We start from the raw sequence: 27,980 nt of genomic DNA, 5'->3' as shown, positions 1-27,980 counted from the left end.
CAGCTTTGTATTGCTCATCAATCCTCTGATTTCAAATAATCAAAAGAATAATCAGAGCTGTTTTTTGGAGATGGTATTTATGATTTGTACATGAAGTTTGTGTGAACAGTGTTAAGTTTTATTCCATAGCAGGAGTAGACTGAGATTTACTGCAAGTGCAACCACACATTGGTATGTCTTTCTTTATGAGGCCGTACTCCAGAGCTGCCGTCTTATTTATGCTCCTTATTGACTCCTAAAGTTTTCAGTGGCTGTAATCTTCAATCCCATGGACAAATTCTTTGTGTCATTCCTCGGACTCGCTCTGTCTTTGGTAGAAGTGCATTTAATGTATTTGCTCCCTCTTCTTGGTTTGAGCTTTAAGATCACCTGAAACTGGATTCTTTAATTCGATTGGAGGATTTTAAAACTTGAATAAGGGATCATCTGATCAGCTCGTGCACATGTTAGAGCTTAACACTGCTAACTTATAAATTGATGTACTAGTTACTTGTCACTGTATGTTTTGTCTTGTTCTCTTTGTGAAACTTTTTATGCTGCTGTCTTGGCCAGGACTCCTTTGTAAAAGACACTTTGCATCTCAATGGGACTATTCCTGGTAAAATAAAATAAAAAGAACACAATGACAAATCATCAAAGTGTAGATATGTGAATATATCCTGAACTGCTTGGGTGGGTTAACACAGAAATAGATCATCTAAAGGCCTCTTGTTTTTCTCTGTCAGGACACACCTTCATCCTCTACAGACCTCTCATCTTCATGTCAATGCATTCTGAGATACTCCTACATTCACACACATTGTCACATTGATAAAATATCTACACAGATATATCTTAATGATTTTCCTCTCAGCCGTGTAACTCAGCAGCAGTAGCAGCAGGCGGGCTGTCGCAGCCTCTCCCTGCATGCACGGAGCTGCATGGCAACGGGAGAGAAGGAGGCTGCCCGGGATGAGGGGAGGGTACCACGGTCCCACGTGTCCTCCTCACCGCAGACCCAACGCATTTCTCTTTGCTTTCCCATCCCTCCGTTTCCGCATACCGCAGATTCGCAAATACACACACGCACACACACACATACACACACATACACACAGAGGCTCATCCATACGCACCCGCGCAGCCCTGCGGAGCTATGCGTCCGTGGTGCTCTCTCCAGTTTCATACTTCCATTTCCTGATCGATCATTCTTTTAGGCCTGTATTGACCATACACATTGCTTTTCATTTTTCATCATTCTGATATGCAAATCATCATCCTCAGCGTCGGTGTTGTCCGGAGCTGAGAGGGCGACAGAGAGAGAGTGAGAGAGCGAGAGAGAGAGAGAGAGAGAGAGAGAGAGGGGGAGATGAGAGGACGCGCAGCATCAAATGTCTAGCAGATTCACGCTCGATTTTCGCCATCGCTCTTCTTCTGCGCTTCCTGCTCTTTTCCATCCCTCCGTCAGCCGGGCTCGTGACATTTCCCCGGCTCTCGATGCTGTAATCCGGGGGAATATGTGAAGATCATGCTGGCGGTGTGGTGCTTCATGGTCTTTGCTGCAGTGGGCGAGAGGCTTGCAGTGTCAGGTAAGAGAGAGAGAGAGAAGAGGAGAGAGGAGAGAGGGGGGGATTTGGATACGGAGCGGGGAGCACCCTTTCTGTTTTTCTTTGCATCTACAATTTTTTCCCCTTGCACCAGCACTTTTGTAACCCCGGTGCTGGCTGGCTGTGATTTTTATTGTAGTGGGATCTCGGTGCCAACCAGCCCACTGGCCAGCACTCTCCGCTGCGGTAGATTTGCTGCATCAACACATTTCCATCGCAGCCCAACTGGCAATGTTCCCTGAACCATTTATCCAGTAAACATCTAAGAGCACCATGATCTAACGCGTCACCAAGGCGACGTGTGTTTCAGCCCGATTGATGAATGCTGACAATTTAAGGAGTATAGGGCCTGTTAAGGGGCGTCAGTCTACTACACTACCCAGCCTACTATCTCTACATCTATCAGGCTATGTTCCATGAAAACATCAAATACCATTTATGTTCACTAAATGTATTAAAAGAATAGAATAGAGTATAATGAGATGTTATAAACTGGTCAGTCTGATGAATTAGGTCACAAACTCCACACTCACTCATCTGAATACTGTGACTGATAACTTCCATCAGCTGTGCTTCTACAACCCAAACAAGTGCCTGTTGGTTAGACTCGGGTGTTTCCCCTGCCGGGCCAAGTCTTCTGCACACCTGTGAGCTTTTGGTCTGTGTCTCTGCTGTTCTGTTTACAGGTGTGAACACGAGTCCAATGCAAGATGGAGGGCTGTGGAACTGGTTCACCCCAGCAGGGTTGTTGGACGGTGGGGACACTGCACCTGAGATCATCTACCCAAAGCGACTGGTGCAGCAGATCGAGTCGGAGGAGGAAACGGCTCATGAGCAGTTGGATACCAGAGTGAAGAACAGCACGGGGGACGATTTGGTAAGCTGTGCAAAAAGTTTGACTCTGTTTGTCTTGTCATTGAAACACTCTGTGCTTTTTGATTGTCAGGCCAGTTTGGGGTCCAGAAAGACACAATGATGCTTAAAAAGGGTTCATGATTCCCCAGCAAAATAAGGAAAAGCTTTAGTGAAAACAATCTACAGGAGGAGAATGCATCTTTGAAATCAATGATTTATGATCACAGGTAGATACTGATCTCTTGAAATGGTGGTGTTCAGCTTAATGTGTTCACCAGTGGGTTCAGGTTTTGTTGCTAAAATATTAAGTCTAGATCTCGGCACGAATCCTCACTAAAGACGATCCAACATTGGTGTCAGTGTAACTCTGTGTGGGCATATGAGAGGGTGACAGCAACATCACAAGCTGTTCAGCTGATTTTTCCAACGCTGTACCTGTGCATCCCTCAGCTCTCTGCTGCTCACGCTGCTCCTGCTACACAGTGATGACAGTGCAGGGTCCTTGCAGCGGTATCCACCCTGTCAGTCGCTATTACTCAAAACCCTTTCTAATGTACTCTGAGGAGTTATGTCAGCTACCAAGAGGTTTTGTTTCCCAGCCTTTTACTCCCGCCTAAACTCAAGTTGTGTAACACCCAGCAACAATTTTGGATCTAAAACCTTGTGACCAGCTTCTTGTGCTGTGTAAGCATTGTAGTAAACGCTCTGTATATAAGAGCTGCAGTGTGCACGTTTGTGGTGGTCCTTATATTCACATGACAAAGCTTAAGCCTCTTCCTGAAATATTCAGTCATCATGCCTGATCATCCGGCTCCTCTTCTTCATAATTCAGAGATGTGTTGAAGTGTGTCCCCATTAATTATAGAAGAGGCCTGTGTCAGAAGTGCTGCATGGTCCAAGAGGCTGAGCACTCCCCAGCCCTGCCCCCCAGCCTTTTCCTCTCTGTCATGTTAGTAGGATGGTAACTGAGAGAGTACATTAAGCCACTTACACGACACATAGCTGAGTTACTTGTTGTTGCCCCTGGAGGAGAAGCCGTGTTAAATATAATTGATATAAATAGAAATACATAGTTGGAGCATTCTGCACGGTTCAGGCACAGCAGGGTTCAGAAGTCGCTCTTTCAGCTGCCACACTCATCCAGCCCTGCTGTGTTTGCTGTTTAAAATATTTAAGACACAAAAAACGAGGGACAACATAAATTTAGAAGCAGCTGGGGATGAGTTGAACTTCTTCTTTCTTTCCTGTCACATCGAGCTGCTTTGAAATAAAGCGATGCAGCATTTTCGCCTCATTGACTTTGTTATTTTGTTTCATCTGTTGTTCTCTATTGTTGTGTTCAGTCGGCACCAACAGACAAACTGCAAGAGGAAAGTTTCAGGTATCTTTGCATAGAGACTGTATTTCTGACACAAACAGGATGTTAGTTATTTTAAGGTTCGAGGTGCTGAGGTTGATTTATTTGATCCAGGGTTAGGTATGTTGGTGGTTCAACATCCTGCCTTGAATACTTTCCATTTTTACATCAGTTTGCCAAACTATTCACTATGATGTAACTTTTGCTGTGCAGAGGATTATTGTTAAGATTAGAACAAAATAGAAGACAAGCTGGTAAAATGCAAGATATGACTGGATGAGGAAAGGCGGCAGGTCTGTAGGTTTGGTGTACTGCTCTTGACATGCATGCATTGGGACATGATACTTCAGTTTATATGCATTCTCAACAGGATGGAAGTTTTGGTGCTGGAGACTGCTCCTGTTATGTAGCTAGGTCAAATTTGTTGGAGAGGAAACTGGTGATGCAACATGATCAAAAACATAGAACACCTACGAGAAAGACCTTTTAGCCTGATTCTTTTGTGGAGAATAAAATTTCAATAACAGAGCTCCCGTGAACCTTTTTTATTTTCAGATCATGTGATCCTCTTGAAAACATCAGAGCAGCTACTTCTAAACCTGAAGAGCAGTCGCATAATGAGTGGAACATTCAAGTGAATGCAACCAGTGATGTGAGGATCACTGTTACCGCACATATTTGGAGCACTGATGTGGACGCCATGCTTCAGCCTCTTCAGCACAGTAGTAAAATATGTGTTGTCCATAGTCATGTGAGGAAACGATTCCTGGATGGTGATGCATTTATTGTAAAAGCCCAGTGATTCACTGCAGCCTGTTTCCTCCAGACTGAGATCAAAGCCACGCTGGCACAGCCGGAGAGGCTCTGTTTAGTCTGCAGTAAATATCTCCCTCTTTCTCTCTCTCTCTCCTTTTCTACCTCTCTCTCTCTCCTGGTCCTGCTGTCTCCTCACCTCCATTGGCAGCTATCCATCGGGGACATTTGCACAGCACAGACCATATCAGTCAAGTTTTCCTCTCCTCCTCCTCATCCATCTCCATCACCAAATTGCATTCTGGCTCTTAAGCAGCCATAGCTCTTTGCTGACACGGCCCTGAATGCTGGCTGCCGATGCAGATCAATGAAGGCTTTATCAATCACGGTATTTCAGCTGCTGAGATGCTTTTAGACTATACTCGCTATCGATTCTGTTGAATTATTCATATTCACTTCTCAAAATCACTCTTGTGGCTTTCACAGGGCGGCAAACTTAACCACAGTTACACTGTCACACTTTGATTTATCAACTATCTAATCTGTCTCTGTCAATGTCGTTTCTTTCCCCAGCCTGTCCACTTGGCACGCAGCTGTTTTCAAGTAGAAGCCTTCGGACACACCTTCACTCTGGACCTGGAGCTCAACCAGTTAGTATTACAGTCCAAACACTATCTGATCTGCCTCTGTGTGCACGCTGGTATCAGTAGGTACTCTTAATTTACTGCAGCTGTTCTCATTAGCCTTTCCCCCGCACTCAAGCTAATGCACTTAGCACCCTTATTATGTTATGTGACAAGATGGGGAATACCAATGTGCCACACACACACACACACACACACACACAGACACACACACACACACACACACACACACACACACACACACACACACACACACACACACACACACTTCAGCTTTTTATGAGGTTCCACTGACTTTATTAAAGCACATTAAATGTTTACTTATTCTCTGTGAGATACATTTAAGGAGATAGAGAAGGGTGGATTAAACCAGCTTTGATGACATACTGACAGACACAATCATGAATATAAATCTTATTTACTGTCTTTAAAGATACAGCTGCTGGATGGTGGTCTCTCTTTTCTCTTTTCAGTCACCTCCTGTCTTCAGATTATGTGGAACGGCACTTTAAGAAGGACGGCAGACCCTCTCAGTCAGTGGTAAGAGTGTGTGTGAGGTGCAGAGACATGTACGATCAGGACTCTGCTGAGTGTACTTGTGTTCTGGCACACTGAAGGCAGCATCTTAAAGAGATGAGTTTTTTTGGCTGTTGAAACTGAGACTTTGTCACATTTTACACTGGTACTGATGCCAGGGAACTTCAGAACAATTACAAAGTTTGTTTGTCAGATGCGTTGCCTCACGTTGTCTGGAATCATCACATTACCAATGTACAAATTTAAAAGACGTCTTACTAAGATTAGTTGAGTTCAAATTTAATTAAATAAATTAACGATGCTCTTTGTTGTTTTTGTCTTTTAAGGCTGCGAGTGTGATGTTCTATTTCAGTTTCCTCTTTTATCTGTTTATGGAAAAGGCTTTGCTGTCTTGCTGCTTCAAACGCAGGCTGCCATGTGACTCTTACTATTCTGTATGTTTCTGTGCTCTGCATCCACGTCAGCATGCATGCCTCTCTTTAGCTCAGGAGAAAGAGCTCAGAGATAACAAGAAAAGGATGAAAGCCATGACATCTTCTGTGACGTTGGCTCGTCAGGTCGGACCAGAGGAATGTTTGTGCATCCTGTGAGCCAGGAGGGATGACTAATGGTTTTTTTTCAGTACTATTGTGACACACTACCAGCCCCCCACCACCACCACCACCAACCCTCCTACCCGCAATCCACGTCCCCACCCACAATCGCTCCAAACTCTCCCTCAGTCCCCCTGGCCAATCACAAGCTTGTTTCCATAGCAACAAGTTAGCTCAGCAGTGTCATTAAGTTCTTGGCAGCGATGAGAATGAAAGAAGAGCAAGAGGGAGGGAAGAGCAGAGCCGGCGTGAGAGGCAGAGGAGGGAATGTGAAGAGTAAAATGCCGGTTATTATAATAGCGTGATGAGTTTGGTTTAGGGGAGGAGTCAGTGTGTGTGTGTGTGTGTGTGTGATCAAAGACAATCAGTTTGTTCTCAGATCGGCTGCAGGGAGAGGAGGCGTGCAGGGCCGAGGATGGAGACCTGTAGTCAGGCCAGATTGTCGCTCAGCTGGATGGAGGCCTCACGTGAAGCCTGTGATGCTGCTTTTGGACATGACAGGTGTGATGTATCGAGGCAGCGCGTCATCAGAGGGAGCTCTGTCATCAGAATAATTCTTTTTCTAAAGCAGCAGGGTCAAGACACCCTGCTGAGCTCAGTGTGATCCAGGTGAATCAGAGTTCTCACTTTTTAATCCAGGTGGTCATCGGCCGTGGCTTTGTTAAGTTGCCAATCCGCTTTTAGCAAGAAAAGACACCTGGGGCTCTGTTGTAGTCCACGTTGGTTTAGACAAGGGCAACAGAGAGCAAAGCCCTGTGCCTGCTTTCCTCACATCATGAGATAGTCAGTGGCAGCCTTCCTAATGTGGATTTGTTTCATGTGAGTGTTCATTTATTGATCAGAGCCTTTATGATTGTCTACCTGCTCTGCTGTTATGAGAGAAACGGTGTAGGGTGGAGTAGAGCATGGGAAACAAGTAGGTCACAAAGTGTGCCATAAATGCAGCTGTGGGAAGGGGGGGCGGGGGGGCTTGCATTTGCAGGTTGCGATAGGGTTTTCCTCAGAGCTGTGTGCTTGTTAAGCCTGAAGTGTGTCAGTAGAGGTTGTTTCATGAGAAGTTGTGTCCACAGGGAGGGGAGCACTGCTACTACCAGGGAAGGTTACGAGGTTTACCAGAGTCCTGGGCCGCTCTCTCCACTTGCCATGGCCTGTGGTGAGCCTGATATCAATATTTTAAACATCAATACATCATACAGATGTGACATGTGCTGCCAGGTTAAGCTATACATATTGTTTCTGCACTGATAATTCCTGCTTAATTCATACGTTTTCTGCTTTCTGGTCTGCGTTCCTCTGTCTTTTTCTTGTTGGGTCTTAGCGGCATGTTCTCTGACGGCTTCTTCTCCTACGGGATTGAGCCTGTGCACAATCGGAGCGATCAGGTAAATAGTGAGTGGACTGTAGCTGCAGAGCTGATGGCTGAGTGAGGTTGATCAGCATTAATTGATATTCAAGTCCTGACTTGTCTAATGTCTTCTTGTTGTACTCTGTCATAGGATGGTGGTGCTCATTTAATCCGCAGGATGCCTGATTTTAGGCTTTCCCCTCACTGCCCAGGTACATAACTGCATTAAAATATACATTTGCATTATAATTATATTGACTTTAAGTATTCTCTGACCTACTGATTAACACACTTCCCTCTTCAGGATAGATAACACCCAATCTCACACTCTCAGTCAGAATCATCTCACAGTCTATGTTCCTTTTATTCCCTGCTTACTGCTGATGATATTATTCATTGCATCCCCAACACTAGCAATAAAAATAATTAGAGTCACAGGTTTTTTGATTTGTGAATGAAATAGTTGTTAGCATTAACACTGCACCTGCACAGAGAGCGAACACAGTCATACAGCTCTGACTGGCTGCAGCTCTGCTCTTCTGTGTGTCCAGACTGTAGAGAGGACAGTGAGTGGGAGAGCAGAGGAGGTGATGGTGTTGGTGATGGTGACGGTGATGACGACAAACTGGACCAAATGAGGGAGCAGCAGGAGTCTGGGGGGCTGAAGCGGTCGAAGAGATTCGTCCGCAAGCCCTCCGTGCAGACTGAGACCAAATATATTGAGTTGATGGTGGTCAACGACAACGACATGGTGAGTCAGAAGTTGAAAGTGCTGCTAATAAATGTTTGATCTGCATCAGTGGTTCATTCATAGAGACCTACCAGCATGATCTGGGCTAAGGAACATCTAAAGGTCAAGCTGAGGGATGCATGCATGAATACTCCTGGTTGTTTTTGCATGCTTGAGTGATGCACAGAGGTCAGCCGGAAAAAGGCTGCACAACTTCTATTTTTATGTACACTACCAGTCAAAAGTTTGGAAACATGTTCATTCAAGGGTTTTTATTGTTTTTAATTATTTGAAACACTGTAGATTAACACTGAAGGCATCAAAACTACGAAAGAACAAAAATTGAATTATTTAATTAACAAGAAAGTGTTAAATAAACCAGAATATGTTTTATATTTTAGATTCAGAATCAGAATCAGAATCAGCTTTATTGGCCAAGTATGCTTGAACACACAAGGAATTTGACTTTGGTAAACTGTGCTCTCTTTGTACTAAGGCATGAGAATAAGGGCTACAAATAAAAATATAAATGTAATAATAACAATAACATCCACTATAAACACAAAAAGAACAACAAATAGGTATGACTAATATGTACAGGCTACAAAATAATATGATAATAGTGCAGTGGTGAGTAGTGCAGAGGTAGTTTTACATTAAAAGAGTATAGTAGGTGATAGTTAAATAATAAAAAATATACATTGTATATCTACATGTTTATTTACAGTGAGTATTGATCCGACAGGTATGACACTGTTCTGGTTTAGTGTTCATCAGAGTGACAGCCTAGCGCAGTACCAGGGCCGTCTTGGAACAAAGATTCTGTAAAGTAGCCCCCTTTTTCCCTTCATGACAGCTTTGCACACTCTTGGTATTCTCTCAGTCTGCTTAATGAAGTGGTCTCCTGGAATGGTTTCAAATTAACATGAGCCTTGTTAAGAGTTCATTTGTAGAATGACTTGCCTTCTTAATGTGTTTGAGACCATCAGTTGGGTTGTTCAGAGGTAGGGTTAGTACACAATGGATAACCCCATTTGACTACTGTTGTAATCCAGATTATGGCAAAACCAGATTATTTCATAGTTGATGTCTTCAGTATTAATCTACAATGTTGAAAATAATTCGAATAAATGAAACCCATTGAATGAGAAGGTGTGTCCAAACTTTTGACTGGTAGTGTAGCTTTAAACAGAGGGAGCCTGTCTGATCATATACTTATGCATGCACTGACATAAGAGTGTTATGATTGCCCTCAGGTATGAATCAAGAGTTAAGTGTTTATATGGTGTGGAGCCTCCTGAAATTGTTGAACCAGCTTTTTAACAAGTGCATAGTCTCACTAGATGAACTCTTTTCCTATTTAATTTACTTTCTTATTTCCAAAATGTCAGATAGAATATAAAGGAGAAGTTTCCTCATGAGCTTTCCATCATTGTGAGATTCTAAAGGAAATACTGATCACAGGAATATTATCAGTTACATATTTCTGTAGGAGATACAAACGTGGCTGTTATCTGTGTGTGAGAGCGTGAACGTGCTCCATCCTTTACACCATCTGTGCATCTCTGTGCCTCCACAGTTTGTACAGCTGCGTCGCTCCAGCAGCCAAACCAAGAACTTTGCCAAAGCAGTGGTCAACATGGCAGATGCGGTAAGAGCTTTGTTTGTAGGATTATTCTCCTCCTACTGCTAAACTCTTCACACACACACCACCTGCCACGCTATGTGTGTGTGTGAGTGTGTGTGTGTGTGTGTCTTATTCAGCATTAGGAAATATTTTATCCCAGATAGCGCTCAGTTCTGCCTCCACAGAGGATTCACAGTGCAGGCTTCATGCCAGCACAGCAGTAGATTGATGGGCGTATTTTTGGTCCCCAGATCTACAAGGAACAGCTGAACACCAGGATTGTTCTGGTTGCCATGGAGACCTGGTCCTCTAATAACAAGATGCCGGTAGAGGAGGATCCATTGATAACACTGCAGAACTTCATGAAGTACAGGAAAGACAACATCAAAGAGCAGAGTGATGTTGTCCATCTTTTCTCGTAAGAGGGTGCAAATTAAAATCCTAAAATTTCTGTTGTTATGTTTGGATGTTTAGATTCTAGTTCAGATGTTTTCTTCAACTATTCTTTTATTTATTTGTGCACCTCAGAGGACGCACGTTTCACAGCAGCCGGAGTGGGACTGCCTTCACAGGAGGGGTGTGCTCTCTCACCAGGGGAGGAGGGATCAATGAGGTGAGGACAAATTCAAGAGGATGCGTTTGCTGTCGACCTAACAGGGACACATTTAAAACAAATATCTCTGTGCTGTGAAGTCAAATAAGTTAAATGATTTTCTGTTATTAAAAAACTATAACTTTGAACTTTCTTATTGTTATTTTTAAATGTAGACCAGATGAAAAGTTTAATTTAAAGATCTTGAGTAGTGAGGCTGATTTTAAGGTTTCAGGACGGTGAGACCGAGGTAAAAAGAGAGGTTTTTAACGTAAGCTTAGATCCAATATGGAGAACAGCACAACATAAATTTCAAGGACTTGTTAGATATTTTTGGAAACATACGTACTTGTCTCCTTGGAGAGATTTAGATAAGATTCACACCACTTTAATGTCTGTACATTAAACATGAAGCCAGGGGCGCAGACTTGGCCTACTGGTTATGTTGCGCGCCATGTAGTGGGCGGCCCAGGCTCAAATCCAGCCTGTGGCTCCCTTCCCGCATGTCATTCCCCCACTCTCTCCTAGTTTCCTACACTATCCACTGTCCTCTCCTCTATAAAATAGGTTTTAACCCCGCCCAAAAAATAATATGAAGCCAGAGCAAGAAAAGGTTTGTTTTTTCTTACAAGTAACACATAATATTATGAATTACTTCACCTGACTCTGTCCAAAGGTAAAGAGTCAGATTAAACATCATACCAGCTGAGGAGTAGTCTGCTAACTAAACCTTAGCAAACAAGTGTAACCATGTTAACTGATCCGCTTCAGGGGTGCTTTGGACTGAGATAGACTCACTGCTTCTCCATGCTTGTGTGATGTTAGCTCTCGCCTTGAACTAAGAGCTCACTTCCTGTTATATCAGACTCTGTTTTTACTCGTGCTTGAAGCACATTGTAGTCAGAGACATTTAGGATTCTTCATCATGCAGTGAAGCTCTACATTGTCCTCTCTCTCCAGTTTGGGAATGTCGGTGCAATGGCCATCACTTTGTGCCAAAGTCTCGGCCAGAACATCGGCATGAGGTGGAACAACGCACGCAACTCTGCAGGTAACAGATGAAAGGAAAGCATGATGAAGAAGAAAGTGGGTGGTGGAGGTTTGGGGGTTATGATCTGAGATTGTTTGTTGTTGGCAACCCTGTCCAGAAGTTCTTTCTGTAATGAATCTTCTCCATGAGGTGATTAGTCACCTGCGTCAGGATGGTGAGGAGAGCATCGCTGCCGCTGAACACTGAGCTCAATGATTAATGTTGAGGAGCCGTCAGGTCTATGATTCTATGTTAGGACAAGAGCTCAGTGTACCAGTGTAGCCTCCATACTTCTGTCACGACCTATCTGTGGTGTGAAGAGTCTTTTTTGTGTCTTGTTCACAAATATTTCAACAAAAACAAGATTTTCCTGTAAGTCCATCTCTAATCTGTGCTCCTCTTCCTCCATGTCTTTATCCCAGGAGACTGCAGGTGCCCAGATGCTTGGCTTGGCTGCATCATGGAAGACACAGGGTAAATCTCCACCCCGCAGCACACTGTGAACAACAAAAAAAAACAATCACAACAAACCCGTAAAGACACATCTCTGTTTGCAGACACGATTCAACAGAAGACAGCAGGACTGTTTTCTCGTAGCACTCCCTCCAAGCTGCGATTTATTCCGTTCATTTCACTCAATTAGACAATTACACACCTGGAACAGAGGGAGGCTTTCACTTTACCAAGTCTTCAGAAAGCCAAACTGCTGATAATCACAGCTTGTATTTGATGCCTTAAGCAATTTGTTGAAACATCAGACATCAGAGTGCCGATAATCACAGTGTTAGAAGAGAGAAATGGAATCAGGAGTATTTACTGTACAGTATGAGTAATTTGGATTTGGCTCTCCTTACCAGATGGAACAATACAGGTTTTAATTATTCATTTGAGTAATGTCTTACTGCAGATGGTAACATTTCTGTCAGATTGCAAATTGGCGGCACAGACACCCACGAGGGATCTGGCTTTTTTTTTTTTACTGGCACAAAGATTTGAACTGTTCTCAATTAATTAATTTTTTTGGTCATGTCCTGGTCTTGATCTTTGTGTGTCTGTGTGTCTGTGTGTATGTACGTGTGTGTGTGTGTGTGTGTGTGTGTGTGTGTGTGTGTGTGTGTGTGTGTGTGTGTGTGTGTGTGTGTGTGTGTGTGTGTGTGTGTGTGTGTGTGTGTGTGTGTGCATGTTTGTGTGTGTGTGTGTGTGTGTGTGTGTCATCAGATATTATCTGCCCAGAAAGTTTTCTCGCTGCAGTGTGGATGAGTACACCCAGTTCTTGCTTCAAGGGGGAGGGAGCTGCCTCTTCAACAAGCCCAACAAGGTGAGGGTTATGTGGGCAATTAGGATGTGGTAAGAGGCATTAGATAAGAAGCAGAATATACAGGTGGATAAATTACTCTTACAGTCCAAGTCAAATGCCAAAACATTTTCATCACAGGCCTGTAGCTTTAACATTTCCTCAGTTAGGTAAGGCCTCCATCTTTGTATGTATTCCTCCACCCAACAGTCTCCTAAAGAGCTCACACATGTAATCACTCTTCCATCTGTCCTCCACTCATGTGCTCATGTGTCTCCCTCTCTGCCTCTCTCAGCTGTTGGACCCTCCAGAGTGTGGGAATGGCTTCGTGGAGCCTGGAGAGGAGTGTGATTGTGGATCCCAAGTGGTGAGAATCCAGTTGGATATTTATGCATTATTATAATTACAAATATTATCAGATTATTATGCTGATTGGGGACACCTTTAGTCTTCCTAAGATTAATGTGTGCTGTTTGTTGAAACAGGAGTGTGCTCGCAGTGGAGGTGCTTGCTGTAAAAAGTGCACACTTACCCATGATGCCATGTGCAGTAATGGGCTCTGCTGCAGTCTTTGTAAGGTGAGTCCACTGATGTGACAAGGAGCCTAAAAGTGGACCAAATGTCCATGTTACTGTTTTTATATGAAAGAGAGAAGTGATATAATGATGATAAATTGTGGAGCCAAAATACGTGTGATGATAAAAATGTTCAAGTTGAAAATTGTCTGGGAATATAATCAGTACTTTTCTCCTAATACAGATATTTTAATATTTATAAATATGAATAAATATATGAACAATAAGAATGCAACAAAATTCAACTATTATTTACATTTTCACACTTTTAGAAACTTGTCATTGTGCATTAACACTGACATGCTTTTTTTTTCTGCACTGCCCAGTATGAGCGGAGAGGAGTGGTTTGTAGAGATGCAGTAAATGACTGTGATATCCCAGAGACCTGCACTGGAGACTCCAGCCAGGTAAGAGTGCCTCAAAGAGACAGGAATAAAACTGTGAGATCAATGAGAGCATCCAAAAACATCTTCACCTTTCTTCTGTTGCAGTGCCCTCACAACGTCCACAAACTGGATGGCTACGTGTGTGACAGCACTCAGGTAAGGGTCAGTGTGTATGGTTGTTATTTGTCTGCAGCTTTCTTTGCTGTTCTTCATCTTTGTGTCTCATTTCTTCAGGGCCGCTGTTACGGTGGACGGTGCAGGACTCGTGATGGACAGTGTCGAGGACTCTGGGGTTACAGTAAGTACGGAACACACAACTCATAACTGTAATGCTTTATCTCTTTGCCTCTCTTTGGAGTGCAGTTATCTTGAGATGTACTCTTTTGGATGTTTGTTCGCTGCTTCAGATTCAGCAGACAGGTTTTGTTATGAGAAGCTGAATGCTGAGGGGACGGAGAAAGGCAACTGTGGTCCCGGTCCTGAGGGCCAGGGATGGCTGCAGTGCAACAAGCCGTGAGTCACTTTGTCACACCTTCCCAGATCTCCTGTGCTCTGGTATTTAAAAACCACCTCTTTCTCATAAAACCAACGATGATAACAAAACCAAAGCCAAAAAAGTGTTTTCAGTTGCTTCATCTCTGCGAAGTGAGTGCATAACTTTAACCGTAAAATGTCATTATTAATGAACATTTTTATATAACACAGTTAAGAGCCATCCTGTCGCATTGCAGTGACATATTCATTTATGTAAGGTTTCTGTGAGTAAAGGGAATTTGGCTTAATCCTCTGAGCGAAAACAGGATGACTGCAGTCGTGTTTTTGTCAACAGCTTTTGTTGCATAAAATCCTGAAATCATTTGTCAGAACTGAATCACCCCAAAAATGGTCCAAAAATCGTGTTCTTGACTTCCAAAGTTTAACTTTTGAAAAGGAAGAGATGTTGAATAATGTGAACTCAGCAGCAGTTTGATTTCACCATTCACCGTTGTTGACTTGTTCCTGTTCAGGGATGTTTTATGCGGCTTCCTCTTCTGTGCCAATGTGACGATGAAGCCAAAATTTGGAGACCTGCAGGGTGAGGTGACGAGCTTCACCCTCTACCACCAGAACAAATACTTGGACTGCAGGTAAGAGAAACACATCAGTCTGATCCGCTTGAACCAGCAGTGTCTGAGCATAAACGTGTCCCTAAGTGTCTCCTTTGATCCCACTCTCTCTTCCTCGCCTGGTTAAATCAGAGGTGGCCACGCTCTGCTGGAGGATGGCTCAGACCTCGGCTATGTGGAGGATGGCACCCCCTGCGGTCCAAACATGATGTGTCTGGAACGACGCTGCCTCCCTGTGGCCACATTCAACCTCAGCTCCTGTTCAGGATCCACCTTTGGGCGCATCTGCTCAGACCACGGGGTAAAAAAAGCTCATGACTTCTTTTCATGCGTTTGCATGGAGATGTCAGAGTCAGAATACATTCAGAGATTGGGGTTTGGCTTTCTTGTCTTCACAATCTTGTTTTTTGGGAGCAAGGAGCAACAACATTTCAACAAGAGGATGGAGGCTAATTGCTTCACCTCCATGCTAGTTGACAGAGCCCCCTGATAGGGACTTGTCAATCCCAGAAAACCATGCCCTAAAGTCCATAATTACCTATTAAAGAAGACTGGAAGCTAGTGTTACCGACCATTAACTCATTTACAGAGCAAATACCAGTGAAGTCATTGTGCTGAAGATTACAAAGAATGCACTTCTGCACTGCTGCAACTTGTGAAACCAAGAAGCTTCATCCACTTTTTACTGTTTTGATGATTGCTCATCATCAAAACATCTTTCAATAGTCATTCCTACATTAAATTGAAGCTTAAGGTGTTGGCTTGAAATGTGTATCCCTCACCTTTTCCAACTCATTGTAACAAAGAGGCAATTAACTATCAAAGACACTCTGACACATTGTGACAACCAACCCCATCACGGGGATGGTTGTCACACACGATGGGGTTGGTTGTCACACACTATGGGGTTGGTTGTCACACACTGTGGGGTTGGTTGTCACACACTATGGGGTTGGTTGTCACACACTGTGGGGTTGGTTGTCACAATGGTATTTTAATGGGAAAAAACTTATAAAAAAGGCAAGAAGGCAGAACTAAATTTGAATGTTTAATTGCACTGACAAGTGATAAGCCTACATAACTTTATGCATTTTAACATAAACTGAGCAAGGAACATGAACAGGAAACACATCTTTAGGCCAGCCTATATAACAACATAAAGAACAAAACAAAAAGGCCCAACAATAATGGTCTACTCAACTAGGCTACATGAAGTCACTGCCTGAGTTACAGTGATGGCAAAAGTAGGGTCTGCACACTCCAACTCATTTCACCATGCATGATTTTGCCAACATAGGGGTTGGTTGTTACATGTGACAACCAACCCCAAAGAGAATGTGACAACCAACCCCAACTGGAATTTTTTGCCAGCATCAAGGCTAACAACCATCTAACAACTACTTAGCTAGCTAATAAAAATCTAAACTATAGCTTTCCCCTCACACTTTGTAAGGGTAACACTTGTTTTGTTATAAACCCATCGTTTAAAAGCCTAGAAGAAAAATACTGAGGAGCTGAATATTTACAATTTGACATGAAAGAGAAGACTATGTAGGTGAGCTCTGATCCTAATTCTAGAAATGTTCATACCCCAATTTGAGAGATAGTGTCCTCTGGTGGGGAGATATAATGAGTGTGCCAACCAACCCATGTGACAACCAACCCTGTTCTCCCCTAGTCCATAAATCCAGAAAACATATGTAACTGCTCTCATTGTAAGACTGTTTGAAGACTGTTGAATCAAGCTACCAAGAACATAGTCTTTTGACCTAACTGACACTAACTGGCCCTCAAGCTGTAGCTCTTGATCCTCACATCTCTGTCTCTGTCATAGATCTGCAGCAACGAGGTGAAGTGTATCTGCGACAGGGACTACACAGGGAAGGACTGCAGCGTCTTTGATCCGATCCCCGAGCCGACAGTCCCGACAGGCCCAGAGAAGAAAGGTCGATAGCACCTCCTGACATGCACACGTCTCTCTCTCTGTCTGCCTCTCATTTCCCCCTCATAGTCTCCACCCATCATCACTGTAGCTTTCTCTGTGTACTTAACGTGGAGCACACTATGACTCCTCAGAGTGGTTCACCTTATTGTTCTGAGAAAGTGAATAATGTTGAGTTTTTCTTCCTGCTGACTCTTTGTTTGGATGTTGGATGAGAGTGGATGTGTGCTGCGACACATTCATCTGTTAGAGCAAACAGTGTGTGTGTGAAGACTGCGATAGTGTGTATGTGTGTGTGTGTGTGTGTGTGTGGTGATTTTGTATATGTTGCAGGCACTGCCATCCTCAAGCGTCTTCCTTACTTTCTTGCAGTCAGCCACTGACACAGCATTTGAGCAGCTGCTCTCATAGCTCATAGCTCTCCCCCTGAGCAGGAGGGTGACTCGCTGAAAGAGCAGGAGAGGGGGATTGAGAACAAAGTAATCAAACTCTCTCCTTTTGTTTTTGTTTCTGTTGTCTCCCTGACCTCCCTCGCTCACCCGCCTGTTCTCCCACCTCCACCCCACGTGCTGGTGTCCTCCTCTCTCTCTTCATCTCTCTCTCTCTGTCCGCAGGTATTTCACCTTCTGCCTTTTCTCTTTCTCTAGTTGTTGTTGTTGATGTACAGTGTAGATGCTGTCCTCTGACGTGTGTTCTTTAGTGGTGTTGTTTTGTTTCTGCCCCTCCTTCCCTCCTCCCCTTACTCCTCCTCCTCCGCACCTTTCCTCCCCCCCCTCCTTCCTCTGCGCAGGTCCCAGTGGCACCAATATCATAATAGGGTCCATCGCAGGTGCTATTCTCCTGGCAGCTATAGTCCTAGGGGGAACAGGATGGGGATTTAAGTAAGAGTTCTGGCATGCCTTTGTGTACCTGTCTGCTTCTACCTTGAGGAAACCCCGCCCCTTCCACTCTCACCCTCTGAATTAGACGCCGTATGCAAATCATCGCTGAACTGGGAGAGGGGACATGGGGAGTGGAGTTTGGGCTTGACCGAGCTAATTTCTCTGCGTTGAATTTGCGTTGAGCGTCACACTGATTTTTATTCATTATTCATTTAAGATCAAATCTTTGAACCACAATCAGCTCCATCCTGCAACTTTCCCTCCCTTCCTGTTACTACAAACCTCGCCTTTTTTGAACGACAGGTCAGATACAGGATGTTAACTCGCCAGGAACCACTGCAACATCTTTCTGACGTCTGTTAGGTGTATTAGCCTTTATACTATGTAACTGATACATCCAATTAGAAACATGAACACAGTTTTTTAAGATGTTCTATCATTGGTGCTCTTTCAGCCTGCAGTATTCTGTTTGTCTCTTATTGATAGCATCCAAACCCCAGTTGCTGAACTGCCTCTTTTGCTCTTTTCCACCTGTGCATGCTCGCTATTGTTCACCCCTTATACACTGACCTGAAAGGACTGCTTCTCTATTTATAGGATGATTGAAATCCCCAAATGAAGAAAAATATTTACATTGAGAACCAACATTTGAATAACTTCAACTTTAAAGTTTGTAGTCAGTCATTTCAGGGTCAGAGGTAAATGTTTGTGCATGCCTGCATGAGCTGTAAAAGGGAAGTTTTCTCCCCCCACTCAGTCTCTGGTGTCATGCCTTGTTTGACTCTGTGGGGCGGAGAGGGTCATTGCTATGTTGACTGTAGAGCTGCTGCATGTAATGTCATCACTTTAATCTGGCAAGACAGATTTTGAAGAGGACTACATGGTGAATAATGGATTAAATAACTGAATGATACGTTAACATGCTGTAATCTGACAGTGTGAGGGGTTACAGTCAGTCCAACGTGGAATCAAATGATTCACATTTTAAGATTTTAGGTCCTCGTGTCACATCAAAGTCTCTTTAATCTAGCTTTAAACAACTCTAACTGCTTATGATTGTTTTATGCCGTCATTTCACAATTGCTCTTTAAATCCTAATCAGATTTGAATGCAAGATGATCAGCTTCACATTCTGCTTCTAAAACAGTCCTCTGTTCTCCTTCTGATATCTTTTAACACTGTCTTTTCTCTCACTGTGTGCTCATGGGGATGCAGGAACATTCGACGAGGAAGGTAATTACAGGATAATTACAGGACTATGACCATGAGATATGCTGTCGGCAGGGTAGCATCTAAAAACATCTCATCTCATCCAAAGCACCCTTTAACTCCTTCATCCAGCATCCAAAAGAGTCATCCCCACAGAGCTCCCTTTACTTTGACACTTATTCGAATATTCCCTTTCCAACAATTTTCAGTTTATTGTTGTGAGGCAGAATGACTTCTTCCAATTCCCCAGCATCCTTATCTTGTGTCGCCTAACAGTCTTAACTTGGTTTTCTGTCTGTTAACACTCCCCGTTTCCTCTCCTCTTTCAGATCTGGCGGAGGATAAGACATCTGTCTGTCTCTTTGTCCTTGTGTCCTGTCTACTTCTGTCTTCCTCCTCGCACTGTGTTATTTCCACATCGGAGAAGAGGGGAACAAAAAAAAAGTCTTCCACTCCTGTCCCACAATCTCTCCAAACCTGTTCTGATTGTCGTCTCCTCCATGCTCCCTGTTTACCCCTTCAGTCTGTCCTCCTGCCTGCACTGTCCTCCTCTGGGCCTGTGGACCGTCCCCATCATACCAGCCCAATCCTTCTCATGTGGCTGCTGCCAGCAGGCCGCTGAGGATTGAGTGAGGGCCACACCGGGCCGCAGAGTGAGCAGGTGGCTCTCCCTGAAGGAAGCACCTGAATCTTACGCCGTTATGGTGTCTCAGAGAATGTGCTTCGGTGTCCATGTTCGTCTGTTCTCACAACTTGGACAGTTTGACAGAACATATCAACGGTGGACCAAGTTAATATGAGACTCGTCTCTCCAATGCCTGCCTGCCTGCACTCTATGACAGTGGCCACCAACTGAGTCCACAGTGAAATTGTTGGACTAGCACAGAGACTGGCCTTCTAATTTTAGACAAAATCAAAAGGAGCCAGGGAGTTTCTTTCCTTTTTGAAGAAGATGACTGAAGGAACAGTTCCTCCAGGCCTTTAATCAAGCGGACAACATTCAAAAAGTTTGGCAACATGGAAACAACTGAGTGAAACCTTACATTGGATTGTTAGCATGTTTTCCCAAGAGGAAGTTAGGATGAACTATTCACACAAAGTGATGGCTTGAAATCCGGTCAGCCGTTAGCCAGAGACCAGACTAATAACTGAATTTATGTTCATTGTTATTCGTTCTTTCCACTCAAGGCGTCCCACCTGCCCTCCTCCTCCTACACGAGTTTTCAGGTACAAAAAAAGGACATCAAAAAAAAAAAAGGAAGCTGGGTGAACTGGTTTTGGGATCATTTTAAACCACTGAGCTTTGAAGCAGCAGAGACCGTAACTTAGTGTTTTCAACTACTGACTGACAAACATACATTCCACGATCTGTGTCCGTGTGCGTGCTCACTTCTTTCAGGCCCAAACTTTGTATGTGTAGGAGGTTAAATCTGTGTGTCTGTCACGAGTGAATGTATAAGAGATTTTTAAAGGACGAATGTATGCGTGTTTACATCAGTGTTAGGGGCTGTTTGGTTTGTGTACACCTTAACACTCCTCCTATCACAGGTAGATAGGCAGGTTTTTACCTCTAGATTATTGTCTCTTTCTACAAACTGTTGTGCGCTGAAGCCATGGCACCATAAAGGCAGCGCGTTAATAAACAATTCAACAGTTTTTATGTGATAAAAATGAGCACTAGCCAACTGTATGCACACCTATTTGTAAATATGTGCAAGATATACTGAATGTTAAATGCACTGTATGAAGATTTATTTAAAAGCTATGTTAAAATATTGACTTTTATCTGTTTCAGTGAACATACAGCTGTCAGTCTGATGACAGCCTGCATTTGCAAATCTCTCTTGTAGTCAACGCTCTCCACGCATCTTTAAATGTGGCGTAGCAGCTAAGCTAGCTGCCGGGCATCTCTCTCTATCATTCCAGCTATCACAGAAATGTCCGAAATCTTTTTGTACATTTGTTGATAGCCCTGAGCCCTGGCTGATTGCCTCAGCCTGGAGGTTTTGTGATGAGCCCCTTCACTCTGTTATGAGATTAAGATCTGGTTTTGGGTCCAGGAGGCAGCTTGTCTGAAACTGTACGCGTGTGTGAGGTCAGTTTGGTTCATTTGAGCTTTGCACTATGGCAGATGCACTACTGTTCTTGTTACAACATGTACAGAGATGGTATCAAAAACATTCTGTTTGATTTGGAGTTCTGAGGAAAAAAGAGAAAATGAGAAGCATCCTATCCCATATTTTTAGACACTATCTTTTTGAATTGAGACAAAAAGAAAGAGATGATCTAAGGCTTGTAGATGAACTGACATGGAAGGAATAAAATACTAAAACATTCAATTACACCTCACACTGTCTGATGTTGCTCCCTTCCTGATTGGATATGTATGTTTCATAGTTTCAGTTAACAGTACTCTTACACCTGTGAGTTTCATGCCTCGCTTTTTGCTTCATAAGGACTTTTACTTCAATGACAGTCTTCAATTTAAATTAGATTGAGTATGGGACAATAATAGTTGTAGTACTTGTAGCTTTTTCTTTGTCATAAAAATTCCAAATTAATGATTTGACTGATAAAAGAACAGAAAATCACCAATTCCAAAAACCTAACATAAAAGATTGCTTAAAGATTTTGGCTTTTTATTTCTGTATATCAATACTTTAAAGCTCCTCTGAGGAGTTTTTAGCTGCTTTTGAAACAGGGCTGAAATTGATATTGTTATCTTTTATGAGCTACAAAAGCAAACAAGAACATAATTGACGAGATATGTTACTTCAGTTGTCTTGTTTTTATGTCTGAAACTGCTGCCATGGGGTAGGTGCTATAAATGCTGCTGAAAAATTATCTGATTACATTTTCCACGGAAAAACCTGTTTGATGAGCGGCTCATTGTATAGTTAAAAGAAACCCGAATCAAATATTTCATTTAAAAACACAACTTATAGATGCACAGGGCTAAATCAGTAAAGAGGTAAGAGGTAGCGGTTTGTCCACAGGGGGCGCCAAAATCAACACCAAGAAAGTTCCTCACAGGAGCTTTAAATGTTTGATAAACTCCATACACACCACTGGTTTGATGTTCCTCTTGCATTTCTGATGATCTTAAAAAGAACGGAAAAGTTTAAATTATCTTAAAAAACAACTTTAATTATAATCCGTTAATTAAAACAACAACAACAACAACAACCCAGTAGATTGTTGACAAATCGTTTAACGCAAGAAAAGCTACGTCACCTTCCTCACCCAGAGACACTCAGCTTTCATTAAATAAAAAACTAGAAAAGTCAGTAAAAAGTGTCGTCATACAGTCCAATGTCTTACTATGAAATAAGAGTTTTAAAGGCTGACGACAGCCAAGGTGGAATATGTCAATCTCTGGTCTGATCAACATGATGGAAGACTTGTTCCTTGGACCGGTTTTCCAGTAAGGGGGGATCGACACAGATGAGTGAGCTGTGCTTTTTTTCTCCTAAATATTTTTGGGGATTTAGTCGTTTGTCTGCACTGGACCGATGGACAGATGTCAGTCTGACACTTCTCCAGTGTCCCACTTAGTTTTGGGTTCTTGCCACCACTCAGCCAGGAAGGACTCCTCGTAGTCTCCCATTCCCTCAAACTCTGTGTCGGGATGCTGATGAGAGGTGGCCATTTCTTCTGGGCTCACCAAGTCCTAGAGGACACACAGAACACTCAGTCAAAGGTAAGCATTTCACTATCTTACTATCTTCCTTCCATGCTATCTGGGAAGCTGATCCCTTTTTCCTTCATATGGTCAATAAATCTGTCTGTTGTGCTTCCTGTAATTCAGCCTAAACTCCCTCAGTCCTCCTCCCCTGTGCTCAGGTCCAGGCAGCCTGTGGAGGTAGGAGGGGCTGACCCGAGTTAAATGGATGTGGCACAGTCTCAGTGGCCAACACCTCCCAGCCACATACCACACGCTGCTGGCGGAAAACAGCCCTCCTCCTGCTCTTTCTTCCGCAGCCTTCATCCCCTCCTTCTCTCTCTACCTTTCATCCTTGCAGACTTGTTTTTTCTTACCGTTCCCTTTTCCATTAACTTAACAACAGCTTGCACTCAGTCTGGTGATTTTCTATTCCTAAATATGCTTTGCAATGTTCTGGGGTTAAAAAGTAAAATATGTGTTTGGAAAAAAAAGGACGCAAACTCCCACTGCATCAGGTGGTTTGGGTGTTTTTGAGCCAAGTATCAGTTCAGAACCGACATATTTCTCTTCTTTCGTATCCTCAGGGTTGTCTGGTCATGCCGGCGGTTTGGGTGTTAACTGCTGAGGTTTTAAGATGTTTATCTCTGAAAACTTTGCAGTCGCCCCTGCATAATTAAGGATGGTGGAATTTTTTATTTTTTTTTATCATTTAAAAAAAAAAAATGTCAGCGATTTCTATCTCAAAACCTCATCAGATGAAAACAGCGAAACTGGAAGGCACCAGGAGTAAAGAAAACATGTCTGCATGGAGGAACGGGTCCTTAATCTTTAGAGTGCCCCAACAATAAAGTCTGTTACAAGAACTGTCAAAAAATACAAAGTGCTGTTGGCACTCTTTCTGTAGAGATGCAGTTCTTACGACATATCTGAGTCTCTTCAATAAATTCATTATTTCTCTACTTCTGCTCCTGCTGTTATCTCCTTAAGCATGAAACAACTTCCTATGATAGTCACTATTCGACACAGTGGGACTGTTAAGAAAAAAACATATGTAGGCCTGCTTCAAAGTCCACATAAAATCTGATTAGTTTAATTTTCTGCAACAGCTTACATGAAGCCCCCTGTGCATCTATTTGTCTGGATAGCCAATCAAATGTGAGCTGCTGTAAATCAAGCCCAAACTTTGCCCTCAAACAACTTCAGCAGAGAGGTGCAGGTTATTAGGTTATTTATCTAATTTTGTATTCTTGTGTTTGTTTTGCATATCATACTCTGAGTCACACCAGGTTCCAGATTCCCTCACTTGTTGTCCTGTCTCCTAAGAGAAGAGTGAATCGTGTGATCAGGATGTCAACAGTTGAGTCCATTTATTAGGCACGAGCAGTTTTTCCATCCCTCATTGTTGCATTGATTAACTCTGAACACTACACAAGTCAACTTGGAAAACTGTCCCAGAGTTAACCCTTAAACAGTCCATAGTGTCTTAGTTTTTGCTGATCTATTTTAATGCACAGGCTGATCAGACCCTCTGCAGAGAATAAGAGTTTTTGCAACCGGATCCAGAACTGGTTTCCTATGACTTGAGCAAACATCAGACACATTCTTTTACAAAAACTGATTACAGCTCTTTTTTTTTCCTTTTTTATCACATAAAGTGAAAAACATTCAATCATACAGTGCATGATGTTTGATCCTTAATGGCAGAAAATGGAGACTGAATAGGATTGAAACTGGACTTTGTCACTGCAACCCAAAACCAAAGCCCTTCACTATAATCTCAGCGTTGCGACACACACAGCAGCAACATACCTCATCGTCTGTTTGAAGGTAGTTAAGTGCAAACTCCAGCATCTCCTTCTGTTTGGTCGTCTCATTAAAATACTTCAGCGCCTCCTGAAAAACAAAAGTGACATCAGCTTTTGTGAGAGAAGCCGGTTGGGAGACAGCAAACCATTTTCTGACAGTTTTATAGTCGTCAGTTGTTTTTTGTTGTTGTTTACTTCTTCTTGTGGCGCTCACTGTGGAAACCCGAAAATACAAGAGCACCACATTTATTTTGAAACTTGGGCAACTTCAGATGGTAAAGATGTTTTATGGGCCGTGCTATACGAAGCTGGTACACTGCAGCTGCTGCTCTGTCTTTATGAGGTTTAAATTACCGCCCTGAGATTGTGTTAATGTTCACGCCAAAACCGCTTCATGCTACAGTTCTCCTTCCTGGGTTGATACGGCCAGTGTGAACTTTGCAGTCACTCACAGCTGCCTTTAGACAACCAACACGACTAACTGTGAAGTCTGTGTGTCACTCACGGGCCGAGGCTCGAAGTCGTTGTCCTCCAGTCCCCACTGCTCCCTGTAGAAGCGATAGTATACTACATTCTGCTGCATCACCTGGTCTTTACTGTCAAAGAGCATGTAACTGGCTGCACACGGAGCAGCGTTCTTCACATCGTTCACTGGAAAGGATGACAAAACAGGACATGTCATATAGTGTGACACATTGCAGTCATAAGGCTGAATTTGGAGCATCAGTCTGTGGCATGTATCTTACATTTATAATAAGAAAACTGCAGGTAGTGATACATGGTGGCTGCAAACTTCTCCACAAAGAAGCCTCCAACGCTGGGTGTCAGGTTCTGTTCACAGTTGACTTTACATTTGAGCACATCAGTGTAGAGATCTGAGGAGAGAAGAGAACACATTATTTCTCAAACATACTTCAGTGAAAGTGTGCTGAACTTCTTCTCCTCTTACCTGCCAGCGTGGGATAGAAGTCTTTGAACTCTAAGATCTCATACGAAGTCTCGCAGGCCGCCAAGCACATAGTGTAGATTTCAAAGTACTGCGTGATGGCTTGCTCCATGTTTCGGGCGCTGCTGCTGAAGTCCCCGCTGTTGTAAAGCGTCACACTCTTAAGGAAAACACTCTGCACGAGACACAGAGATGGGTTTTTGTAAAGTTTGAACAGCTTAGTGTGCGTTTGATTTGAATTAAGGACGACAGTGTTAATCTACAAACTTCATACGGCTGCTCCTCGTGGTCGATGAGATATTCGTCCACATCGAACATTGTCTTGTAGTAGTTCATGTTCTTTGTTAATTGGGGGTCTGTGGGGTTCTTCTTCAGGAAGGTGTGGGCTGCTGCGACGGCCTTCTCGAGGTTGTTGAGCTGGAAAAGAAGAGACATTATAGAGGGGAAATCACAGAACAGAAGGCTATTCTTATTCTTTTAAAATATGAAAAACAATATCTCTTAAGGACAGAGAGGGGTTTTAGAACTCCAGCTACTGCCATTACTCCTGATTGTTTAATAATGTGACCTTTGACCCCTTCTTTTGCTCGGTTAGATGAGCTGGTTAGTACCATTTGTTAAAGAGAAGGGTAGATCCTTCTTCTGATGCTGACAGCTGCCTTATTTTCATGGTTCAAATCTCTGCAGGTTTGCTGAGCTGTAGTTTGATGATGACACAAAGAGCTGCTGTACTTCACCTTTAATCTGCAGTCTGGTAAAAGCAGACAGAGCACAATTTAAAGGTTTCAGACCCACTCCTGTGATGTGGTGACTGACAATAACACATCCAGCTTCTGTAGGTGTTTCTGCCTGTGGCTGATTCTTTGAAGAAAGAACAACAACATGGAGTTAACCTGGATGTAATTTTACGCTTTGTGAGACCAACTCTGCTTGAGAGTGAACCCAGTCCTGAATCAGAGAAGAGTACGGGGATTGTTTTCAGGGGAACACTGAAGAGACGTGGCACATGCTCAACTCAAGCTCGGTCGACAGGAGGGCGCAACAAAGCAGCAGGGGGGTTATCCTGCATGTTTCAGTGCCTGCAAATTTCCTCTCAGTGAGTCAAACAGAGTCGATCTGGCTACAGGAACCGACTGCAGACACGTTTGCTGAGTGACTGCACACGCTATACGCACAGTTCTGTTGATGCTAAGCTGTCAGTCCCTGAGCTGTTGACCATATTATCATCATTGTATAATGGCCAAATGCTCCTACATGTCCCAGAATGAGTTCATATCATATTTTCACAACATCTGTCCTCTGCGCTCTGATGGAGTTTTGGGGTTTGGGTCACAGTTTTGGGTAAATTGTAAAGTTTTAGCATCATATAAAGGCCTGCTTTCATTCTGGACCACAATCTTTGATAGATATCATCGAGCCTTTAGTCTCACCTGGTAGTGCGCATACTGTATATACCGATACGGCGTCCTTTTCTCGAAGTTTTCCAGTAAATCCCTGCGTGGATATGTGAGCTGAAACACTGGAAAATCTGCCTTACACTTTTTAAGGCATGCAGCCCTCAGCAGGATGTGGCGCACGACGCGTAGGGTGCTGTCCGCAGACAGACTATCGTTGTCCCGGCTCACCGAGCTGCAGTTGCGGCTACAGAAAGCCTCGCTGTCCCGGAGCAGCCGGTGGAGCCTCAGGCTGAGCTCCATGTACTTGATGCTCTCCTCCCAGTTCTGCGCCGCGTACTGATCCAGCGCGTAGTTGTACGCAGAGTCCAGAGGCATGATCTCCTTCTGAGGGAAACTTTTGAAGCTGTACTTCTCATACTGAGCCTCCACCAGGAAAGGGATCAGACAGGCCACAACCAAGCTTCTCAGGAGCACCATCACCTCCACCGGCTCCAGCAGGTCGCTGCTCTTGTTTTGAATGGGTCAGGAAACGTCCCCCTTTCTTCAGCAGAGAATGATCATGTCTGTCTGCACGTAGGCTGGGAAATCTGCGTCCAACCAGATGCTGAACTCACCGACTTCTGGTCCAAACTTTCAAAATTAAAGTCCCCTGATGTGCGCAATGGCTCTCTTTTTGGAGCTGAGCCCATTTACTTGAAATATAGAACATCATTTAAAGTCACTATCATCTTAAAGTCATGGAGTGCTTTAGTTTTGATTAATTTGTTTTTTCTTCCTACAGTTCACCAAGAGATATAGTGAGGATCTTTCAATCATGTAGCTTTCTGGAGGTCATCATTTGCACTTCTTTTATTGCGTCCATGTATGAAATAGGGTTATGGATGAGCACTTTAAAATAACTGTCTCCTGTAACTTTGAGCATTTATCTTTAAACAAGATCTTAAGAGAATATTTACCAAAATGTCAAAGTTAGTCTGATCTGCAGCCATGCGTGATATCAATTCTGGACCGTAATTTGAAAGGAAACGTTCCTACTTCCTGTATGAATGGTAGTAACTCCTTCAAGCTTGACACACATGACACTGTGTTTGGACCCCAAGACAGGCGAGAGGGTCCAACTTTTTCC

General features: G+C 43.3%; 2 protein-coding genes across 3 annotated transcripts; one reads left to right on the top strand and one right to left on the bottom strand.

Moving 5' to 3' along the window:
• Nucleotides 1-1,191: 1,191 nt before the first annotated feature.
• LOC117831960 (disintegrin and metalloproteinase domain-containing protein 11-like) lies at nucleotides 1,192-21,386 on the top strand. 2 transcript variants are annotated; one of them, XM_034710869.1, is made up of 24 exons: nucleotides 1,192-1,568; nucleotides 2,273-2,463; nucleotides 5,125-5,201; nucleotides 5,669-5,735; nucleotides 7,396-7,478; nucleotides 7,644-7,707; nucleotides 7,822-7,882; nucleotides 8,222-8,421; nucleotides 9,980-10,051; nucleotides 10,279-10,445; nucleotides 10,556-10,640; nucleotides 11,580-11,670; nucleotides 12,072-12,123; nucleotides 12,868-12,967; nucleotides 13,239-13,310; nucleotides 13,429-13,521; nucleotides 13,845-13,925; nucleotides 14,010-14,060; nucleotides 14,139-14,202; nucleotides 14,312-14,417; nucleotides 14,912-15,031; nucleotides 15,143-15,311; nucleotides 16,845-16,956; nucleotides 19,566-21,386. In XM_034710869.1, the coding sequence occupies exons 1-24, from the start codon at nucleotides 1,508-1,510 to the stop codon at nucleotides 19,673-19,675; spliced, it is 2,349 nt and encodes a 782-aa protein (XP_034566760.1). In that variant the 5' UTR covers nucleotides 1,192-1,507; the 3' UTR covers nucleotides 19,676-21,386. The 2 variants fall into 2 exon arrangements, with proteins under 2 accessions (XP_034566760.1, XP_034566759.1); XM_034710868.1 differs by having other exon boundaries at nucleotides 19,372-21,386.
• A 782-nt stretch (nucleotides 21,387-22,168) lies between these two features.
• On the bottom strand, nucleotides 22,169-27,475 carry p3h4 (prolyl 3-hydroxylase family member 4 (inactive)). Its single transcript, XM_034710870.1, has 7 exons — nucleotides 26,888-27,475; nucleotides 25,725-25,874; nucleotides 25,461-25,632; nucleotides 25,258-25,386; nucleotides 25,017-25,162; nucleotides 24,516-24,599; nucleotides 22,169-22,712 (listed from the first exon to the last, which is right to left on the bottom strand). Exons 1-7 carry the CDS (start codon nucleotides 27,329-27,331, stop codon nucleotides 22,566-22,568), a joined length of 1,272 nt encoding a protein of 423 aa, XP_034566761.1. The 5' UTR covers nucleotides 27,332-27,475; the 3' UTR covers nucleotides 22,169-22,565.
• Nucleotides 27,476-27,980: the final 505 nt, after the last annotated feature.

Source organism: Notolabrus celidotus, chromosome 20, assembly GCF_009762535.1.
Source record: "Notolabrus celidotus isolate fNotCel1 chromosome 20, fNotCel1.pri, whole genome shotgun sequence".
NCBI lineage: Eukaryota > Metazoa > Chordata > Actinopteri > Labriformes > Labridae > Notolabrus > Notolabrus celidotus.
The sequence above is the reverse complement of the archived record's forward strand: the minus strand, read 5'-3'. Positions and strand labels throughout refer to the sequence as shown.